General features: G+C 42.2%; 2 protein-coding genes across 3 annotated transcripts; one reads left to right on the top strand and one right to left on the bottom strand.

The window, feature by feature from the left end:
• Window positions 1–196: 196 nt before the first annotated feature.
• ccni (cyclin I) lies at window positions 197–11,023 on the top strand. Its single transcript, XM_086053863.1, has 10 exons — window positions 197–420; window positions 894–1,053; window positions 3,635–3,769; window positions 5,251–5,325; window positions 5,455–5,595; window positions 6,564–6,692; window positions 6,973–7,074; window positions 7,792–7,939; window positions 8,202–8,398; window positions 8,532–11,023. Exons 2-10 carry the CDS (start codon window positions 940–942, stop codon window positions 8,742–8,744), a joined length of 1,254 nt encoding a protein of 417 aa, XP_085909989.1. The 5' UTR covers window positions 197–420; window positions 894–939; the 3' UTR covers window positions 8,745–11,023.
• A 1,890-nt stretch (window positions 11,024–12,913) lies between these two features.
• On the bottom strand, window positions 12,914–20,372 carry sowahb (sosondowah ankyrin repeat domain family member B). 2 transcript variants are annotated; one of them, XM_086053211.1, is made up of 5 exons: window positions 19,025–20,372; window positions 17,406–17,636; window positions 16,476–16,852; window positions 15,187–15,377; window positions 12,914–14,082 (listed from the first exon to the last, which is right to left on the bottom strand). In XM_086053211.1, the coding sequence occupies exons 1-5, from the start codon at window positions 20,265–20,267 to the stop codon at window positions 13,629–13,631; spliced, it is 2,496 nt and encodes an 831-aa protein (XP_085909337.1). In that variant the 5' UTR covers window positions 20,268–20,372; the 3' UTR covers window positions 12,914–13,628. The 2 variants fall into 2 exon arrangements, with proteins under 2 accessions (XP_085909337.1, XP_085909338.1); XM_086053212.1 differs by having other exon boundaries at window positions 15,187–15,374.
• Window positions 20,373–20,391: the final 19 nt, after the last annotated feature.

The raw sequence follows: 20,391 nt of genomic DNA, 5'->3' as shown, positions 1-20,391 counted from the left end.
CAAGCACACTTATTTGTCATTGTATCATGTGGATTTGCGCTTGACTGCGCGAATGTTCCGCAAATATTAATGTCCAGCCAAATAATGGAGGGAATTGTTTTTAAAATAAATCAAAATACTGAAACTTATTAAAAATGTCTTGGCCTCACAGAGGATTATGTTTATTCTCCCCTTGGCCTGAGCCAAGAGGGAGGCGGGGTTTGTTTCCTTCTCTCTTCCCCCACTCCCCTCTTCGGAAGTGGACACTAGCTGTCTTCTTTCCCCATCTTTATTTTTATATTTTACAATAACATCCCCAATCGAAGCCAAGATGGACGACTAAGCGAAAAGAACGGGTCCCCATTTCCCCGACTTTATTTATCTCGGAACTGAGTGGACCGGATGAAATCCAACCGTGGTTTTCTCCGCTTCGCAGGGGAGGTAAGGCTATGGGCGCCGTCTACTTCCTGGATTCTTGGCAGCTATTTAAATGGCCTTACCATTCATTGAGCATGCTTGTCACAGAAAACGTACTTTCGTTTGTCAAATACAACTGATGATTCGGGTTGAATCTATTCATAATGATCTCTCACATACATTCATTGTTACACGTCGAAGAGAAGTTTTAGCTTTTCTGCGACGTCAGGTCAACACGCTAGCCTGCTTTACGGAAACTGTCGTTAGCCCAGTTCCAGGGAATAATACAGTAGATTTGGCCGAACGCTATCCTCCTAGATGTGTCATTTCTTTCATAAGCTACGTGAGGAAAGTGACTGACGGGTCAACATTCTACAGTCAATGCTCTATTTTATCTATCTAGCTTCAGGCATCACAATGTTACACAAGTTTATGCCAAGCCTCAACCAGCTTTTGTTTTAAATGAATGAGTCCCATAATGTTCTATCATCTTGCAGGTAGCTGTATCCAGTGGGGAGGAAGACTTAACCAGGGTGAGACGGAATGAAGTTCCCCGAACCCTGGGGTGTCCACAGACTGGCTTTTCTTCTAGAAAAGGCCATGTCTAGGGAAGCGAAGATGTGGAGGGTCTACGTGCCAAAGAAGCCCTCCTCACAGGTCAGGGCTTAGGCCTACTGCTATAAAACTCCATTAAGTGGCTCCTTCTCCAAGCCCACCAACAGCAACAACAATAATGTTTCTGCATGAAACTATATGCTCTATTCTGCTATAACCGTGATTTAAATGTGCATAATTCTTATGCCACCACATCCTCTCTCTATTTCAGTGTTTCCCAATTTTAGTGAGCCAAGCACATACTTTACTTAAGAAATATATCACGGCACACCACCACACAAAAAGTCAAAATGCTAAAATACTGATTCTATCTATGCATTGCTACAAATTGGCACACTTTGTGTGATATCTTGGCCTGTTGAACACAAACCATGTGGGAGGAAACCGGAGTACCCAGAGAAAACGCAAACACGGGGAGAACATGCAAACTTCACACAGGAAGGCTGGGGCTGGAATCGAACCCACAACCTCTGAACTGTGAGGCGGAAGTACAAACCAGTCAAGGACATGCCGCATATACTGTATACATATACAATGGTACCTCTACTTACAAACGTCTCTAAATACGAATTTTCAAGTTACGAAACGCCTCAACAGAAAAATATTGCCTCTTTTTACGAAACAAATTTCAAGATACGAAAGGTAAAAATACAGTATGGGCTGCCACTCGCAACTCCAGAGTTTCCTGAACGCAACATACACATAGCTGCTCTGCCATTGGCTAGCCGAGTATCTTCCTGGCGTCCCATTGGCTAAGAGGGACCTCTACCATATGTGTCTATGTGTGCAGATAGATAGATAGATAGATAGATATGTCTATGCAGCGTCCTCGGCACTCGCCCCTCGGGCCATGAGGTGTTCCGACGTGAATTAGAAACAAGGAAAAGAAAAAAAGGAGAAAATCTTTTTTTTTTTTTGTCCATACAAACGAAGCAAGAGATAATAGAAAAGTATGAAAAGGGGAAGCGTTTGGTTGATCTCGCCAAACAATATGACAGTTGCCACGTTATTAAATCAGTTCTTTACAAAACGCCAGGCAAAAAATACTTCTGAGAGAGAACAAAAAGCGATGAGGACAGCAATTAAAAGGTAAACGACCATCATTTTTATCCTTTACTCTATTCTTTGTTTTTTTTTTACATTATGCACTACTCTCATTTATTGTACAATAATCTAATTGTAACATGTATTTGTTACATATTTTGATGCATTTTTATGCTTTGTAAAACATTTATGTCTGATTATTGGGGGGCTTGGAACGTATTAGGGCATTTCCATGGAAACACGTCTCTACTTACAAAATTTTCTACTTAAGAAATTTCTTCCAGAACCAATTAATTTCGTGAGTAGAGGTACCACTATATAGATAGATATAGATAGATAGATAGATAGATATACAGTGATCCCTCATTCATCGCGGCTAATGGGGGGACAGAACCCGGCATGATAGGTGAAAAACCGCGAAGTAGCGTCTGACTTATTATTATGATTATAATAATAATAATAATTATTATTTTATATGATATTTATTGTACAGTTTTATTTTGGGGGGGATTTGCGCCTCTGTTACGCTGTTTGCAACCCCCAACATGGTTCCCACACTTCTAAATACTTGTTAAACAATCAATTTAACTTTAAAAATGCAAAATGAATAATAAATACCAAGCTGTGATAAGAATTTACCTTCGACCACGGCAGATGACGGTCAAGACGGAACGTTCGCTAAAAAAACTACGTAAAGGTTTTCATTTTTAGCATAAAATTGACCTACCTTAACTAGAATGCCATAGTGTAATTTATCCAATCCCTCACTTTAAAACGCTTGCCGTCGTCGTGAAAAGTGAAAGTAAAAACGGCCGCTTCTTCTTCTTCTTCTTCTTGCCTCCTACTTCATTTAAAAACGAAGAAGCATGGCCACCGAAGGGGGATCATGCATTAACTTTATCTTTGCACAGTAACATCAATAAAGTCCTTTGGATAAAATGCAACACGGGATTGTAGTTAAGGTAAGCTGTTTTAAGACAACAGTAACAAACACTTTCACACTTTATGGGGCGATGTCTAAGTCGTGCCGGCCGGGAGCGCGCTGTGTTCGCGACATATAAACACAGCTGTTGTACTGTACTATCCGATTTTTACAAAACTTTATTAGAGCAAACCCATCATTACAAATACGGAGGAGAAAGTATCCGGCTTGACTGATTAAATCAACGGCACGTTTGAATAGTGGACGAGACTAAGCGAGAGGCTGCGATGATGCGCACCCAGTCAGCTCACATATAGTACACGGTGGAAAAAGTAAATCTACTTGTTCTTCGTTGGTCGTCAGTCACCGCCTTTTATGAGTGCCTGTGTGTATGTACAAAGCCTCAGAGTCAACTCATATCTTTGAACAATGGATCTTTCTGCAATATAGCTGCCGATATGGCTGTGTTGTTTCATTTTTCGTTTGTTATGAATGCTTATGAAAAATCCACGATGCAGTCGACTGATATGAAATACATTTATCATGATACACTTTTCAAGCAAATTGAAGACAATGTAATGAATCCAAAGGCATAAAACAAATTCTTGACAGTGTGATACAAGGTTTGCTCTTGTTGTTTTCTGTCTTTTCATGCAGGATACAGATATCTCCCCGACTCAGCGGGACAAGGCCGTGTGTTGGCTGACGGAGCTCCATGGCAGACTGCAACTGTACCCAGAGACTCTGGTGTTGGCTGTTAGCATTCTGGACCGCTTCCTGGCTTCCATCAAGGTAAGCAAATGCAGAGCAAAAACATCAAACTCACTGCCGCCTGCCAGAGGAGACTTTCGGACTGTCAGCTGAAGCCATTATCATTCACGTCATCTTTAAAGGGGAAGTCAACCCCCCAAAAGTATTTGCAATAATATATTCTTTGTGCCTCCACTAGTCTAAACAAGGCATTCTGTTTAGTATTGCGTTTGTGGAATATGAGTTAAGAAGCAAAATCCACCCGCTTTTGTCCAGCTCATGGGGTGGCCATTTTGTCCCTTCTGTAAACTGAATATGACATCACAGTTGCTCAGGGCTCAGGTAACGACCAGTCACGGCTCACCTGTTTTCTGCAGCTGAGTCATGATTGGACATTAGCTGAGCCCTGAGCAACTGTGATGTCATTTTCAGTTTACAAAAGTGATAAAATGGCCACCCCCTGCGACGGGCAAAAAACAGGTGGATTTTATTGATCAACTCATTTTCCATAAACGCAATATTAACCCATTAAGGACGGGAGCGCATAACCGCGTTTCTACCACTAGAGCTGTTGCGTCATTCGACTTTTAAAGCCAGGAGAGCGGATACGTCAGTGTCTTTTTTTAATCCAATTCTCCGTCTCTTAGCCAATTTAATGCATCAGAATATACCCGTGAGGGTGGCGCGAGACCGCGGAGGATATCGTGGAATTTTTTCGAGCCGTCGATCGCCCGGAGCTTTTATAAGTAACGGCAGTGATATATAGATGACGCGCATGACCAGTGGAACCAGTCGAACGTGATATGATGTGGTTTGTAGACAATGACGATATAGACATCTTTGTAACAGAATAGAGGATGGTAATTACCACTCGATTTTTTTTTTTTAATTAAAATGGTGCTTCTCTTGCACTGACACATTAGTAAATAATAATAAATTCTGCCAGTGTGAAAGCCACATGTCTAAGCTCTTTAATTCTTTTGGAATTATGTTTCTGTCTGCTACAGGCGCTGAGATATTAATCATTTTGTAAGTATTGAATTTCTGGGAAATCTTCAGGTTTTCAAGGGTAATTCCAAAGGCAACCTTAGGTTTTGGGGAGCTGTTGAGACAGGCGCTTTAGTCCTAAATGGGTTAATCAGAATGCCGTGTTTAGACTAGTGGGCCTCCATAGGACATATTCTTGTAAAGAAAATGTGTGGGTTGACTCCCACTTTAATTATTGTGTATGTTTTATTTTTTTCTACTTCTACTATATTATAAGCTCCAAATGGTGTTTAAATAGCGAATTAAAGTGACATTTTTACACTTCAAGGCGAGATGTTAAAAAGTTATTTATACCCTGAGATGTACAGTTAATGGTTTTACAAGTTTCATGGAATGGAATATTTCAATTGCCATTGTTAAGGTGCGGGGGAAAATGGATTGTGAATGCGAACATGGATCTGTAACATAAAATAGTATAAATAATCATGATTTCATAAAAATGTCCAGTGTGTCTGATTTGATTCTTTTGCCTTCAGGCTCGTCCAAAGTACCTCCGCTGCATCGCGATTGCCTCTTTCTTCCTGGCTGTCAAGACCTGCGAGGAGGATGAGGTAAACTCAAACACAATTTCAACACAAGCGTTTGCCGTAAACAATGGAAAGTTATGAAAAAGGGTCAATTGCCATCCATTTCACATGTAGACGTGTGTGTGTGTGTGTGCGTGTGTGCATGTCTGGCAGTGTGTGCCCTCTCTGAGGGAGTTGGTTGTGTCCAGCAGCTGTGGCTGTTCTCCATCAGAGATCCTGAGGATGGAAAGAATCATCCTTGACAAACTCAACTGGGATCTCCGCAACACCACACCACTGGACTTCCTGCATATTGTACGTACAGTATAAAATACGTATAAGATATTTGTGTGTAAAACAGTGCTTGGCCATAAATGTGAAACAATCTAGAGCATAGCTTCTTGTACCGCGTGATGACCACGTTATTGTATTTAGGTGCACCATTTGTAACCTCGAAACGTCGTATGTCGCCATCATCAGAAACCTAGACGTCATGTGACGGGCTTTGTGGATTTGTTAGTATTGCATTCTGTGTTTTTCCACAAACAAATGTGTTTGTTTTGGTGCAATTTGCTACATCGTTTAATTTGCACAAGTGAACCATTTGTGCTTTGTTGAACCCTTTTGAATATATGAAACGGAGGCTTGCTGTAGAAACCTGTGCATTCAAAAGTACTTCACTAGGAACTGAAGACTTTAAATGTATTTATTTTTGCAGTTATTTATCTCATCAAATAATAGGTTGATTGGTTTGTTGTAAATAATACAAAAATATTGTATTATTAATTTTAACAAAAATAATAGTTATACAGTCAATGTTTTCACACCTATTTTGTTAAAAAAAAGGGTAATCAGTTAGAACTAAACTAATTAAAAACTATAACATAAAAAATAATACATTTTCCATTCTTCAAACGTATTTATATTTTAACGTCATCAATGAATGACCTGGCAGAAGTTTGTTTTTAAATTGAAATGTGGCCCTTGAACCTGAGCTCAAAAGTTTACTAGACATGTCTTGTGTTTTTTTTCTTTGTACCTTTGATTGAGGCCTTTTAGTGCCACATGCTGGCAAAAAGATGTTACTGACTGGTCATAATAACCTTTGCTTTTGTGTTCTGTTGCACATAAGTACAGTAACTGAAAATCGTACATTTTTATCATGCTTCTTTTCACGTGCGGTTTCAATTGTGTCAGTGTAAAATAATTTGTGACAACTTATATATAATGTTTGATAATTCTTATTTTTGTATTTTTCCCCATTGGTTCTACTTCTTCCATAGTTCCATGCAATGGTGTTGTCATGTTGTTCTGGGTTTTTGGACTCGTTGCTGGGACTGAACCGCTCTCAGCATCTTGCCCTGCTCACACGACAACTTTACCGCTGTTTGGCCGATCACTCACTCATTCAGGTATAACTTGAGTGGATAATACAGCTTATTTATTTGGGCCCGACCAATATGGATTTTTTTGGAGACCGATGTTGATTCCGATATTTAGCAGAATAGAATTCCGATAACCAATTCATCGGCAGATTAATTAAATAAATACATAATCAATATACAGTGCATAACTCTACTTCGTCTGCTTGCTTCTACTGTCTGTTTGAGTCAGTTTGTTTGTATTTTTCCTTGTATTCTCTATGTTTGTCTTGCGCATCTACTGTATAAGTGTGTCCCTTTTGTCATGTAGCTGAGAGGATCCATGCTGGCCTTGGCCCTCATCACTCTGGAGCTGGAGACCTGCTGCCCCGACTGGCTGGGTCTCACCATCGAACTGCTCAGGAAGGCGCAGGTACTGGAGCTCCTTCAAATGTGTCCATCACAACAACAAAGAAGCTCACTCAGTGCAAATATGTGTAAAGTGTTTTATAGCTCCCTCATACATGGAGATTGTGAAATGTGGTATGGGTTGGTATGTGGTTCCAACTTTTGGAACGTCATCACTCATCAGCTCTTCGTACCGATATTTTGCATGACGTCACAGATACTTAGCACCTCCTTCAGCTATGAGGAAGCGCGCTAAGGAAGAGGTGGTCTCGATAGTGGCTGCATTTTAGAAAAAAATGAGAAGCCTGCCGTGTGCAATTTGTGCAAGTCAGAACTCAGAAGTCTCATTCAAGGGTTCAATATGCAGAAGCATTGGTTGACTCGGCATCAAATAAAATTCCAGGAGTGTGGGGTTAAAACACCCCACAATTAAATTAAAAGTAAAACATTTTTGCATACAGAACTACTTCTAGTAACTTATTAGAACATGCATATCGTCGCTATCATGTGAAAAGCACTTATCTCCATTTTTTTCATTTTCTTATTTTTACATTAATCATGTTCCCGCGTTACATACATTGCATTAAAGTGAAAATTAAAAGTTTCCAAAATTGTAGATAAGTGTTTTTCACAGGACAGCGACGATATGGTGTAAAGGGTCAGATGAGAGTAAATACCTGTAATTGGTGTATAAATAATCCATATACATATAATTTCTTCTTCTCTGTTTTCCTCTTTTTAGATCGACACCTCAGAGTTAATCCGGAGTCGCGAGCTGGTTGCTAGTAGTCTTTCCACGCCGAGAGCTTCCCTGCCTCCAAACACTGTCTACATCTACCAACCCCTTCAGAGCCGAACCAACTTGCAGCCTCCAGCCCAGGACTCTCTGGGTATACAATCACACTGCATGTAGTGTCGAACACACTTTGTACTAGGCGGAGTAGTAAACAAGGAAGATTGAGTGCTTAATCCAATGTGAAATGAATTTGCCACAGTCAGAATCTATAATGTCAAATATCATTTAGATCAGCAATTCAAATGTCCCTCATCAGATTTCAATCGCTAATTTTATGACTGTTAAAAGTAGAGTAGATGTAGTCATTCCATTTTAGCGTTTGTTATTCATCATTATTTTTCCCTCTTCTCTTCAAGAGAGCGTCATCTCCTCCATTGAGTCTTCCACACCAGCAGCTGGAGTGGAGGAGGGGCACCAGCAGCGATGCAGCGTCGCCCTGTCCACTGTCAACCGCGGCAGCCTGCCGGCGCTCCTCTCTCCTCCCAAACCGTTCGGCCCCCTCAACCGCCTGCACAAAGTCACCATGCGCTGCAAGGCCTCGGCAAAGCGGAAGGTAACACAAGCCACCGCCATTCTTGTGTAAATATGTTGTCGGATCAAGTTAGTTTCATTTCAAGATACTGTACATATTGGCTTTTTTGTCGTTAAAATCATCTTATATGCATACTCCATGTCCGTGTCTGAAGGTGGAGGAGATGGAGGTGGACGACTTCTACGACGACATCAAGCGCCTGTACAACGAAGACGGCGTCATGACCGCCGCTATCCAAGAGGGGGCAGCTCCTGCCATGGGGGCCGTAACACCAGCAAATGCAGAGGGAGGCCTCGGAATCCTGACTTCACAACAGGAAGGCAGCTCCTCCCCTTGCCCGCCGCTGCAGCCAGTCTGTGCCTCGTAGAAAGCGTTCCCAGCTGTGCTCATCGCAACTGTCTCGCCACCGGCGTCATCGTCCCAATCATTTGAACCCCAAAGAGATCAAGTTAGTGATGTCTGAAAAGCATAATGCAACAGCAAATGTCTTAAAAGTATCCAATCAAATGCGGCCTCTCCGATACTACATTTCACTTTGACCTCAATGGTTTAGATGGTTTCGATGAGCACAATCCGTCCCCCAAATCTGTTCAGGTGTCTTGAGCTCAGCTCCTGCCATCCCCTTCAGCCAGTCAACAGAGTCCCAAAAAAAAATTAACATTAAAAAAAAAAACAAATAAAAACCTGCTGCTATTATTGTTATAGTTGCCATTGTTTGACATAATATAAAAAACGAAAATTATATATATTTAAAAAAAAAAAGTTATTCAAAAAAAAATTACTCTTACTCCTACTCTACGCTACTGTTTGTCAATTTTTATTTGTTTTCCCCCTTAAATTTGTTGTCTTGGATTCACTGTCCACTCCTCTCTCTGTGTCTACCACTGTGTCACAATCCAACTTTAGAATGTTTGTGTAGGGTCAATGAACTGTTCCTCACATATAAAGAGAAAATTACAATATTTAGCAAAGAGCACTTTTGATCACATATGCATGGAATGCTGATGAAGTAAAGTTCCTCCTGGCTTGTTTTGCCTCTCAGCTTGTTGAGGCGGCTTGAATGAATGAAGGTTTCTCAGGGTGCTTTCTTGATGCTTTGGCTTAATCTGAAATTATCCATCTAAAGACAAAATATATATACGTATATATTTTGGGCACGATCGAAACAACTGCAGCAAATCTCAAAGTGCACCTTTAACAACAAAGAGTTGAAGCATACAGTGAGTAACTTGAGAAGCCAGTTCTGCTCCCCAAAACCATATATTTCCTAACAAATTCTCATCAGACTAACCTGTGTGTGTGTGTGTGTATCTGTGTGTGTGTGTGTGTTTGAAGAAACGGGCCAAATTGCATTTGGCTACTGTCGACCAGGGGTTCATTTCACATAGTAGGTTTAGTGAAAACTCAGAGTCTTGCTAACCCTAAAATAAGGGTAACTCAGAGTTTTCCGTTTCAAAAAGGGAGGTAACTCAAACCAGAGAAAAAGGGGTAACTCTAGCCGGTTTCAGAGAGCGAGGTAACTTAAGATCTCGGTCAGTTACCACAGTAACATGCTCTCTGAACCTAACCTGGTCGGGACCAGGTTTAACTCAATGAACCTTGAGTTTCTCTCTGTCTTCGCCCTCTTTCAGAGCCACACACTCCATTTCATTTCCTCGTTCATTCCGTTCGCTGGCGAGTTTTGGTGTAGCCTTCTGCCGTCTGTCATTAAAAGAGTCAGTATACACTGAAAAAAATGGAATGTAGAATTTACTCAATTTTATTTTGGTAAGTGGTTGCACAAAATATAATCATCTGAATCCAGATAGATTTCTTAAGTGGACTGTACATCAATTTAAAAATATATCTGGCTCCAGTCCAGATTATTTTATTTTGTGCAACCACCTGACGAAATATAATTGAGTAAATTCAACCATTTTTTTCAGTGTACCCCCATGAGATTATGTCGAGGGCTTAACTGTTTTCACAATGTTTTTATATTTCATCAGCTGTTAAGTGCGCTTCTCTCCTGCGAGAATGCACCTAAATGAAATAAATTAATAGGCGGAAGCAAGCAGTTTTCCTCTGCTATATTATTGTGATTGCGAAGGACTTGAAACTTCCACATATATTGACCCGAGCAGAAATGTGCTCCCACGCCCCTCCCTCGTTGCCATGGTGGTGACTCATCAAATCAGGGCACCATTCACGCTGTCTTTTCTTAGTTGGGGTGCATGCGCTTAACTCCAGGTGAAGATACTCAAGAGTTGAGTAAACTGATTGAAATCAGCTTTTCTGGAACGGGAAACTCAGAGTTTCCTATCTGCGAGTAGATCAACTCAGACTTCAGGATTAGACTCAGAGTTTGTTAAACCTGCTTTGTGAAATGGACCCCTGATGGATTTAAAATCCTAGTTAATATATTGTGTAGTAAAACACAAGGGCATTTTAAAATGAAGCATCAGAAATGTGTGTGCTTCTGCCTGAGCTGAACACAGGCAAAACAAAATGAGTGATAATAGTCACAACATGCTCTGATTTTAATCTGTACTGTACTTTTATTCTTGCAAAAAGCTCTGTTTGATCTGCTGGAGGGGCCTGCTGGATGCTGATCATGGTACCTGAATGCACCATAAGGCAAAAGAAAATAAAGAGAGTGACAACTGATACTGGTCGTTTTGTGTTTTATTTACAATGCGTCATTTTGAAAAAAATTGAAGAAATATTGGTGCCTTTTCTTCCAATCGCTTTTTCTTCCGCTGTAGGTGTCGATTTTATTTATTGTATGTCCTGTTTGTGTGGTTAGGGTTAAAAAGAACTGACCAAAACGACAAACCGGTCTCGTAATACAACCACTGACCTTTATTATTAAACACAAATTGTTAGAAAATCATTTCTTGTAAGTTAATATCAAAGCCAGGTGTTACTGACTGGATGGCATTTGTCATTGAAGCTCCTATTTTGTGTGTATGAGAGAAATACAATTCTGGAGGCCCTCAAACAAAGACAGGTGTTGCGATTATCAATGTACGAATAAATAAAAATCCATCGGTTTTTCAAGAGTTAAATAATGATACTAAATACTGCGTAGACAGTGGAACCTCAGAAGATAAAGCACAACAATCTGCTGTTTGACTTGTACAAACGTCCAAATAATAGAAAATAATGACTTGAAAAGTACCCGATGTAATGAAATTCACGAACTGTAGAAGTAATGTTTTAACTAAGACGTTGAACACCTGTAAAATCAAAGTTAAATTACTCACCCTTGAAGACAAGCATAGCGGGACTGTGATCTGTAATGGTGTTTTGCAGGTATTGCTGGAATTAGAAACCGCGTAATATGAAAAGATAAATGATCTCATTTGTAAGCACTACCCAGTGCCCAATATAAAAAGTGTGCTTTTGCGGCTTCTTGTGGCATCTTGACGGTATATAACGATGACGTGAGGGGAGGAGCTTCTACAATACAGGCCAAGCCCGATGAGAAAATCGGTGCTTTGCTGCCATCTCGTGGCATGTATTGGCTATTGTTCATTAACTTGCACATTCTTTGCGAGTCACAGCTCTTACTGTTTATGGATTCCTTTATGTCATCAAAATAATTGACCATTTGCAAATGCTATTTGGGCAGACGTCTGACTTTTGACGCATATTATTTGCTGAGATTAAACATAAAACAAAGATAGATGGATTAGTCGGATCAGATAATGAGGATATGTGGGTAGAATTCATTTTTTAATCGTATTACAAAACAGATTAATGGATAAATACGGTCAGAGATGGGAAATTCAGGTCCAAAAAGTAAAATCCCTGCCAGTTGGTGTTGAGCCACAGGTGCTTCTAATCAACTGAGCTTGTTTACCTGCACCTGTACCTAAAGCCAAACTGTGGCAGTGTTTTTACTTTCTTTACCTGCTTTCCCATCTCTGAATAGGAAAATATACTTTTCTGGTCAATTAATGTAGTGCATACTGTACAGTACACCTTTGATCAAGGAGCTTTAGATGTGAATGAATTCTAAAAACGCATTCGTGAGACATGTGCTTACATGTTTACAAGAATGAACATATTTAAATGTGGCAGAACTTGTTTTACCCGTGTTTGCATTGGGAGGACATCGTATCTTCACAAAGGCACCTTTGACTATATTAATAACCTATTTCGTTTGCCAGATGTAACTAAAGTATGCACCAGCTCATCATAAGCAACAGCTTTACTGAACCTTCTGTGTGGTGGAGGTGCAACAATGTTATAAAATTGTGTGCAGGTCTAACCGGATTTTGAAGAATGCAGTACACTACGTTTGCTTGACTTGAAAAATACGCATGCAACAATACACACTGCTGTTTGGGGCCTGCAAGTATTTTCTATTAACTAAACTTGTTTAAAAATAATATACCTGGAAGAACTAATCACAGATGAGCACTCAGTCTTGATGTGATCCGCAGCCTTTAGTTTCCCTATGCAAACATGTTCAACATGTCGGTACATGTTTGTATAAAATTTCCTCTAGATTATTGGTTGAGATATGAAGCAATAACTAAAAGAAACGGCTCCAGTTGAGAAACACATTTAATATGCTGTGAACTTTGTCCAGTGAACCACTAATAAAAATACTGATCAGTACAATTGACAATGTATAAGATGTTTGGAGAATTACAATAGTTACATTTCCACCAAGTTTGATACAAACGCTGAGTACTTCCTCACTTGAGTATTTCCATTCAAGCCCAATTTCGAGCCGCGAGGAGCATAACGGAAATAACTGACAGATGAAAACAACCACCACATTAAATGATGACTACATTATTTTCACCGGTTGAATCGCAACATGTTAGCTAGCTAATGTGTTTTAGCACAACATCTAATCAGTTAAAAGACTGGAATAATGAACAACAGTTTTAAAAATATGAATGCTTTAAAACATTGTTTATATTACATATAACATTACATGTTGGTCCTCAGAATTTGTGTAAACGTATTTTCATGAAGGGGGAAATGAAAAGAATCCTGTTTGGGGAAAAAAAGAAACATACAAGCGTTAAGCGTGAGTGAAAGATGACTGATGTTTTGTCTTGAAGAACAATGACATCAGACAATCAGGTGACCGACACATCCGCTCTGCAAATTCACTTTGACCACTCACGCCAACCACCTTTGTTTTACAGTGCAATGTTTTCTTTGGCACCGGTAGAGCAGCAAGTCAGGCGTGTCACCTAACTTGAACTCAGGCTTTGAACTGAATTCAAAAAGGCAACCGATGTGCACCTCAGTCATCAGACTTGTACCCATGAAAGCGAGCCAGCGATTTGTGTTTTAAGAAGGCTGCGATTGATGACGACCGTTTGACTTTAGTGCCAGAGATGGTCCTGGGCCTCTCGCCCTGGGAGGCGAAGGACAGGTGATGTCGTCGATGGCGTCGGCGGTGATGCGGCTTCTGTTCGCTGTGGCCTTCCCCCGCAGGGGATCCCGCTTCGCCTCCCCCGGCGTTGCGCGTGGGCGCTCCCAACATGTGGAAGATTTCCTGCGGCGCGCTCCGGCTCAGGTACTGCCAGGGCTTCTTCCCGGCCGTGTCCCTCAGCTTCACGTCGGCGTCAAATTTGTTGACCAGCAAGCGAATCATGTTCTTGTTGCCGTGGATGGCGGCGAGGTGAAGTGGCGTCTGACCGCACGATGACCTGGCGTTGATGTCAAACTCTAAACCGGCCTTTTGCACACCGTACCTGCAAGCACAAGTGGAGGAAACAGCTCATACAGCAATTAGTAAAAACTACGATAATGAGTAAAAACACTTGTTCGGTGCAGTAGCTGGGAAGACACTTGCTATGACACTGCATGCATATGCTTGCCCTCACCACTATTTTCATCTTGGTGTCAAGGAACCATTTAGATGTGATTTGAGGGGTTTCAATTAGACATAAATAGTGCTTTGTTGCCAACTTGTGGCAACTCTAGTCACTTTTAAACCATTTTGGGAGGAGCATTAATTGTTGTTTTTTTTCCCTTCTAGCGGCAGGGTTAAACTAGTGATGGGAAAATGAAGTTTCAAATTTGCTTCATGAACCAGTTGTATTTTTTGATTCCTCTAGATGGCACTGTTGATTTAAATAAAAGGGTTTAAAGTGGAAGTAAACCCAACCATATTTTTTTCAAGAATATGTTCTATGCAAGCCCACTAGTTGAAACAAGGCATTCTGATAAATATTGCGTTTGTGGAATAAGATTTAATCGACCCATTCCTATCTCTGGGGGCGGCCATTTTGTCAGTTCTGTCGACTGAAAATGACATCACAAATGCTAGGCCTCAGGTAAACACGGCTGACCTGTTTTCTGAAGCTGAGCCGTGATTGGTCGTTATCTGAGCCCTGAGCATTTGTGATGTCATTTTCAGTTGACAGAAGTCACAAAATGGCCGCCCCTTGAGATGGCTAAAAATGGGTGGATTTTCTGCTTGACTTATTTTCCACAAACGCAATATCAATCAGAATGCTGTTTTTCAACTAGTAGGCCTGCTGGGAACATAATCTTGAAAAAAAGTGTTTGGGTTGATTTCCGCTTTAAGAAATGGCAGGCCAATGTTGAACAGAGAGTGCCACCTAGAGGAGTAAAAAAACAACAACAACAACAATTGGTTCATGAAGCAAATTTGAAGCCTCATTTTCTCATCACGAGTCACAAAAAGTTCATTTCTGATTCAACTATTTTTTATTAGCAAAATGAATTGAATGTAAAGGCTATGCCAGCGTCCTGAAATCAATCATTAGAGCTCTCACTGCATTCTGATTGTAGACTAGCAAAGTCATCACAAAGTTGCATGCAAGCAGTACCAGAGTGTGTTGAGAACTCGATGGTCGCCGTGTTTGGCGATCCAGTGCAGCACGGTGAAACCGGAGATGAAGTCTCGTCTGTTGAGAAGAGTGCAGTCCTCTCGGAACAGCGAGTAGATGTCTGGCCAAGCTCCCGACGCCCCTTTCACCACCCAGGCGTGTTCTCGGGGCTCCAGAGGAACCATTGACTGCTGACAAAAACACACACGTCAGCGACCGGAATAAGACAACGGAACCATCATTCCAGTTGAAGCGGACAAACTATGAAAATTGACAAATTGTCTGAAGTGTCTGCCCACCAGAAGTTTCCAGTAAATCCAAAGTGTGCTACTTCTGTTGCTTTTGATATATTTTTTTTGAGATGTGCAACTATTAATTGACAACTAATCATTAACATTATTTTGATAATCCATTAATCGTTTTGATACCTTGTTTATTTTCAAATTGTCCAAATCCTTGGAATTTCAGCCTCTCAACAGTAAATTCTCAAGATTTCTGTATTCTTCAAAAGGGTTTTTTCCATCTCAAAAATAAGACATTTGCAAACATCTGTTTTTACTTGATTAACATTTTTGCCTTTTTTCTGTCATGTTACAGACCAAACCAGTAAATTGAATCATTATGAATTTATGTTTGTGCATTTTCTATACTGTCAATTTGAAATAATGTCTTCTTTTGAAAAAAAAAAAAAGGGATGGAAATTAAACCTTTTTTTTAAAATCCAATTCATTGAATAAATCAACAAAATAATCGACAGATTAATCGATTTTAAGATAATCGTTACTTGCAGCTCAAATATTTGTTTAACCGTTGCGTGGCGGGTTGGACACTTTGTCCAAAGAGATTTTTTTCTAAGTAACACAAGAGTTGATGCACTCGGTGCCATGCACTAGCCACCACTGGTTGTCATGGCAACCAAAGCTGTGCAATTTGAGGTTGAGAAAGAAGCGCACCTCCTAAACAGTGTGATTTGAACCCGGGTGTGACAAGTGGATTATAAGGATTTTGTCATCCTTCCTTTCTTTATTTTGATTTCAGAAAGTCACACACATTTTGTAAAGACACCTGTCGGTGATTTTAAATCGTGAAAACAATGTCACCAACAACTGCTGTTAAAACACCGCATGTTTACACACTCATGTTTCCCTATAAGATCGAAACTTCCTTTACTGTCTTGTAAATTTGAGCGTGAGGAAGTTTGGCTCGTAGTCTCAGCTTCATCATTTTTTTTTTTTTTACCCTCTGGGTTATTTTCACACTGTCGTCTTTTTGGCACTGTGGTGTCCTACCTGCCTACTGGGGCTTTCGGGATGAGCCCCAGGCTTCCCTTTGGCTTCCGCCCTCTCGGCCAAGTCAGCCAGGCTGTTGCACCGAGACGGCGTGGAGCAGGACGACAGCGAGGACGACGACAGGTTGTAGTGAAGGCTCAGCGAGGACGAGATGCGGTGCAGGCGCTTGCGCCTCGCCGCTTCGTTCCCTCCCGCTCGCTCGTCAGCCGCCGCCGCCGCCTCCTCCTCCTGCAGGAGCTGGTTGAGGTCGGCGCCCATGCTGCGGCACATGCGGCCTCTCAGCCTGCTGCTGATGCGCCTGGCGAGCGTCGGGCGCTGACGCGGCCCTGGTGACGAGGCGGAGCAGTCGCTTGATTCATGGTCGTCGTAGAGATCACCTGGACGTCAATGCAAATATTTTACAATATGCTCCACACAAAATGTTGGAGATATTTGGCTTTCAGGAGACATTTCAAGGACCTTTACACCGTGAAGCTCATTTAAAGCGGAAGTCAACCCAAACATATGTTTTCAAGAATATGTTCCCAGCAGTCCCTATTAGCTGAAACACGGGATTCTGATTAATTTTGCGTTTGTGGAATATGAATTAAGCAGCAAAATGCACTCGTTTTTATCCATCTGTGGGAGCGGCCATTTTGTCTTCTGTCGACTGAAAATGACATCACAAATGCTCACAACGACCAATCACGGCTGACCTGTTTTCTGAATCTGAGCCGTGATTGGTCGTTGTAAGCAGTTGTGATGTCATTTTCAGTTGACAGAAGACAAAATGGCCGCCCCCAGAGATGGCTAACAACGAGTGGATTAACACTTATTCTACAAACGCAATATTTTTCAGAATGCCCTGTTTCAACTAGTGGGCTTGCATAGAACATATTCTTGAAAAAATATGCTTGCGTTGACTTCCTGTTTAAGCATTGAAAAACTGACCTGAGGAATGGTGCCATGGAAGGCCTCTGGGCAGCACAGAATGCTGGTCAAGATTGTCAGAGGAGCGATGCAATGGTGCCACACGGGCTGCAAATGTCCGTTTGTCGAGGAGATTGCCTGTCGAGTGATGCCAGGGTGCCGTGACCTTTAGTTCATTGGGACGCGTCGTGGATCCGAGATTTTTCTCGGGTTGGAGGACCTGCTGAGTTTTTAAGGCATCCACTGGACCGCCTGATTACAAAACACAGACAAAATCCCCTTTGACGTGTTGCGATAGAGCGTTTAAGGCCATCGTGCTGCCTTTTTTATAAACATGTCAGTAATAGAAATGATGTTTGTATTCAAGAGAGTCCAAACCACTTCTCCTCACAAGGGTCGCGGGCGTGCTGGAGCCTATCCGAGCCGACTTCGCTCAGTAGGCAGGGGGACACCCCAAATTGGTCGCCAGCCAATCGCAGGGCACACAGAGACAAACAAACATTCGCACTCACAATCACACCTAGGTGCAATTTAGAGAGTCCAATCAACTTAGTATGCATGTTTTTGGACTGTGGGAGGAAACCGGAGTACCCGGAGAAAACCCACACAGGCACGGGGAGAACATGCAAACTCCACACAGGTAGGCTGGGGCCGGAATCGAACCCGTGACCTCTGCGCTGTGAGGCGGACGTGCTAACCAGTCGGCCCCTTAATATTTATAATAAATGAAATTAAAACTGTACCTATATGATTGACAACAAAAACACTTCTAGATATTAATTGCAACTGTTTTGTACTCAACAAGTTAAATACAACTGAACTGTACTTACAAGTCAAGTCAATTTATATTTTGGTGGGGGGCAAAAATTTGTTCTATGCGCCACCATTAGTATATGATTAATATTGTGTTAATGGAATATGAATAAAGCAGAAAAATCCACCTTTTAAATTTTTTTTTTTAATCTTTTTCAGGGGGCGACCATTTTGTCACTTGCTGTTGACTGAAAATGACATCACAGTGCCCAAAGGCTAAAGTCGTGAATGCCACATGACCAAACCCAGAAAAATAGTGAGCTGTGATTACCTGAGCCCTTCGGCACCGTGATGACATTTTTAAATTGACAGCAAGTGGCGGTGCACAAGGGAAAAAAAATGCCAGCGTGGGGCCGCGTAGAACATATTATTGGAAATATATTTTATTGACTTGAATTCCTCAAGAAATGTTCTCTCGTGGATAAAAAAAAAAAAAAAAAAGTTCAAGTCACTGTAACATTATACAGTTTAGATATTTCATTCAGTCATTGTTCACGTACCGCTGGTGGTACTTGTAGCGCCTTTTGAGAATCACTGACCTACATATCCTAAAAGTCCTAACGTTGGTTCTGGTACTGGAAACAAAAATAATTCATTCATTTTTTACATATCAGGCATACAGGAAGTCGTAAACAACAACAACATACAAGAGCTCCAAAGTGTTTCACGGTCTTTACCGTGTGACATTTTTGTTCAGTGGAGTGAGGTTTTCTAATGTACAAATAAGTGTCTTGGGTCAATCAAGGTTGTGCAAAACTTCACGACTGTAATGTGCCACAGCACAGCGGCTGGGAATTAGTGCTCCAAAAGGGAGTGTGCAACCTTACCTGCTGGCAAATGCAGTTTGTCAGTGCTGCCGTTCCACCCTGATGGTCTGGCTGCCCACTCACTGCTGGAGAAGCCAGCATCAGACGGGTAGGAGAAGATGCTGTTGCGGCTGCTCGACAGCCACGTCCTTTCATTTGGACTCCAACCATGTCCGTGCTCCAAGGCTAAGCCTGCAGGCTGCGAGTAGCGTCTCTCCCCGTCTTCAGCTCTATCTGGAGACGGCAAGGAGCGCTCTGCGGGCAGGCTCCGCCGGGTGGGGATCGATACAGAAACCGCATTCGGACCCACCGTTGGTGCTCTTAAGTGCTGCTCTGATTCCAAATGGGGCGCCGCCCCCTCCGGCACATTCTGGATGGAAATCTTGGGAAGCATCCTCTCTGTTGGTGGTGAGGCAACGGTCTGGTTTATGCTGGATTCAGCAAGGGGTTCAAGGTGACCCCTGAGAGGTCCAACTCCTCCTGATGTGCGCAGCTTCATCTTAAGCACTTCATCATCATCATCATCCTCATCCTCATCCTCCTCATAGGAGACTGCAGTTTTGTAGCTCTGCCTGTGTCTGGTGCGGCGTGGCGGAGCATGCAGACTGTCGTGGTGAAGACCCCCCTCTTTGGTGTTGGGGGTTCCAGGAGGTGACTCCTGCTGGCTGATTTGTCCATGTTGCACCGCGGCTTGGAGATGGCTCTGCCTCATAGCCGCACCTTGGGGCCTCGGATATATTTTGGCTGAGATTTGAGCGTGACTCAAGGCCAGAGCTGCTTCAGTTCTACGAACCTGCTTCGGTTCCGGTGGCATGTTCAAACTGGTTTCTACATTGTTGTTGTTGTTTAGTATGATCCCAGCCACCGGTAGGACTTTTTGCATGTCAGGTTCTCTTGGCAGAGCGGGTGCTGCCTCCTCTCTGGGCAACGGTTTGTGCCGAACTTTTTCTTTGCCCCAGGCCGGGTTCAAGGGTGGCGGTGGCTCAGCGGCCCTCCGGGCGGGTGTCCCGGAAGCGGTGGTTCCGACGCCGCTTGTGCCCGAACCTCTGAATTTCTTCCTGAGAACGACGTGCGACACGCCGTGCTCCTGCTTAACCGTGGCCACGGAGTTGACGAACTTTTTGAAGAGTTCGCGGTTCCGAACCTGGTCCGCATGGTCGCGGAGGAAGCCCTTGAAATGGAGAAGCAGGTCGGAATTTTTCACCGAGCCTCCTCTGCTCTGGAGAAAATGTAAAACCGAGTCTTGAGTGAAATCCGTGTCCATTCTGGTTTCAGCCTTTTACTTCTTGTTGGTTTCGAAGGTCGGGAGTTGGTTGAGTGTCAGAGGAATGAGGCCCCGCCCACTTCAGGTATTTAACCCCTTTCTCGCTAGTCGCGTTCATGCAGGT

The sequence above is a fragment of the Filicampus tigris genome, chromosome 15 (assembly GCF_054856515.1).
Source record: "Filicampus tigris isolate MCC_2025a chromosome 15, RoL_Ftig_1.0, whole genome shotgun sequence".
Taxonomy (NCBI): domain Eukaryota; kingdom Metazoa; phylum Chordata; class Actinopteri; order Syngnathiformes; family Syngnathidae; genus Filicampus; species Filicampus tigris.
The sequence above is the reverse complement of the archived record's forward strand: the minus strand, read 5'-3'. Positions and strand labels throughout refer to the sequence as shown.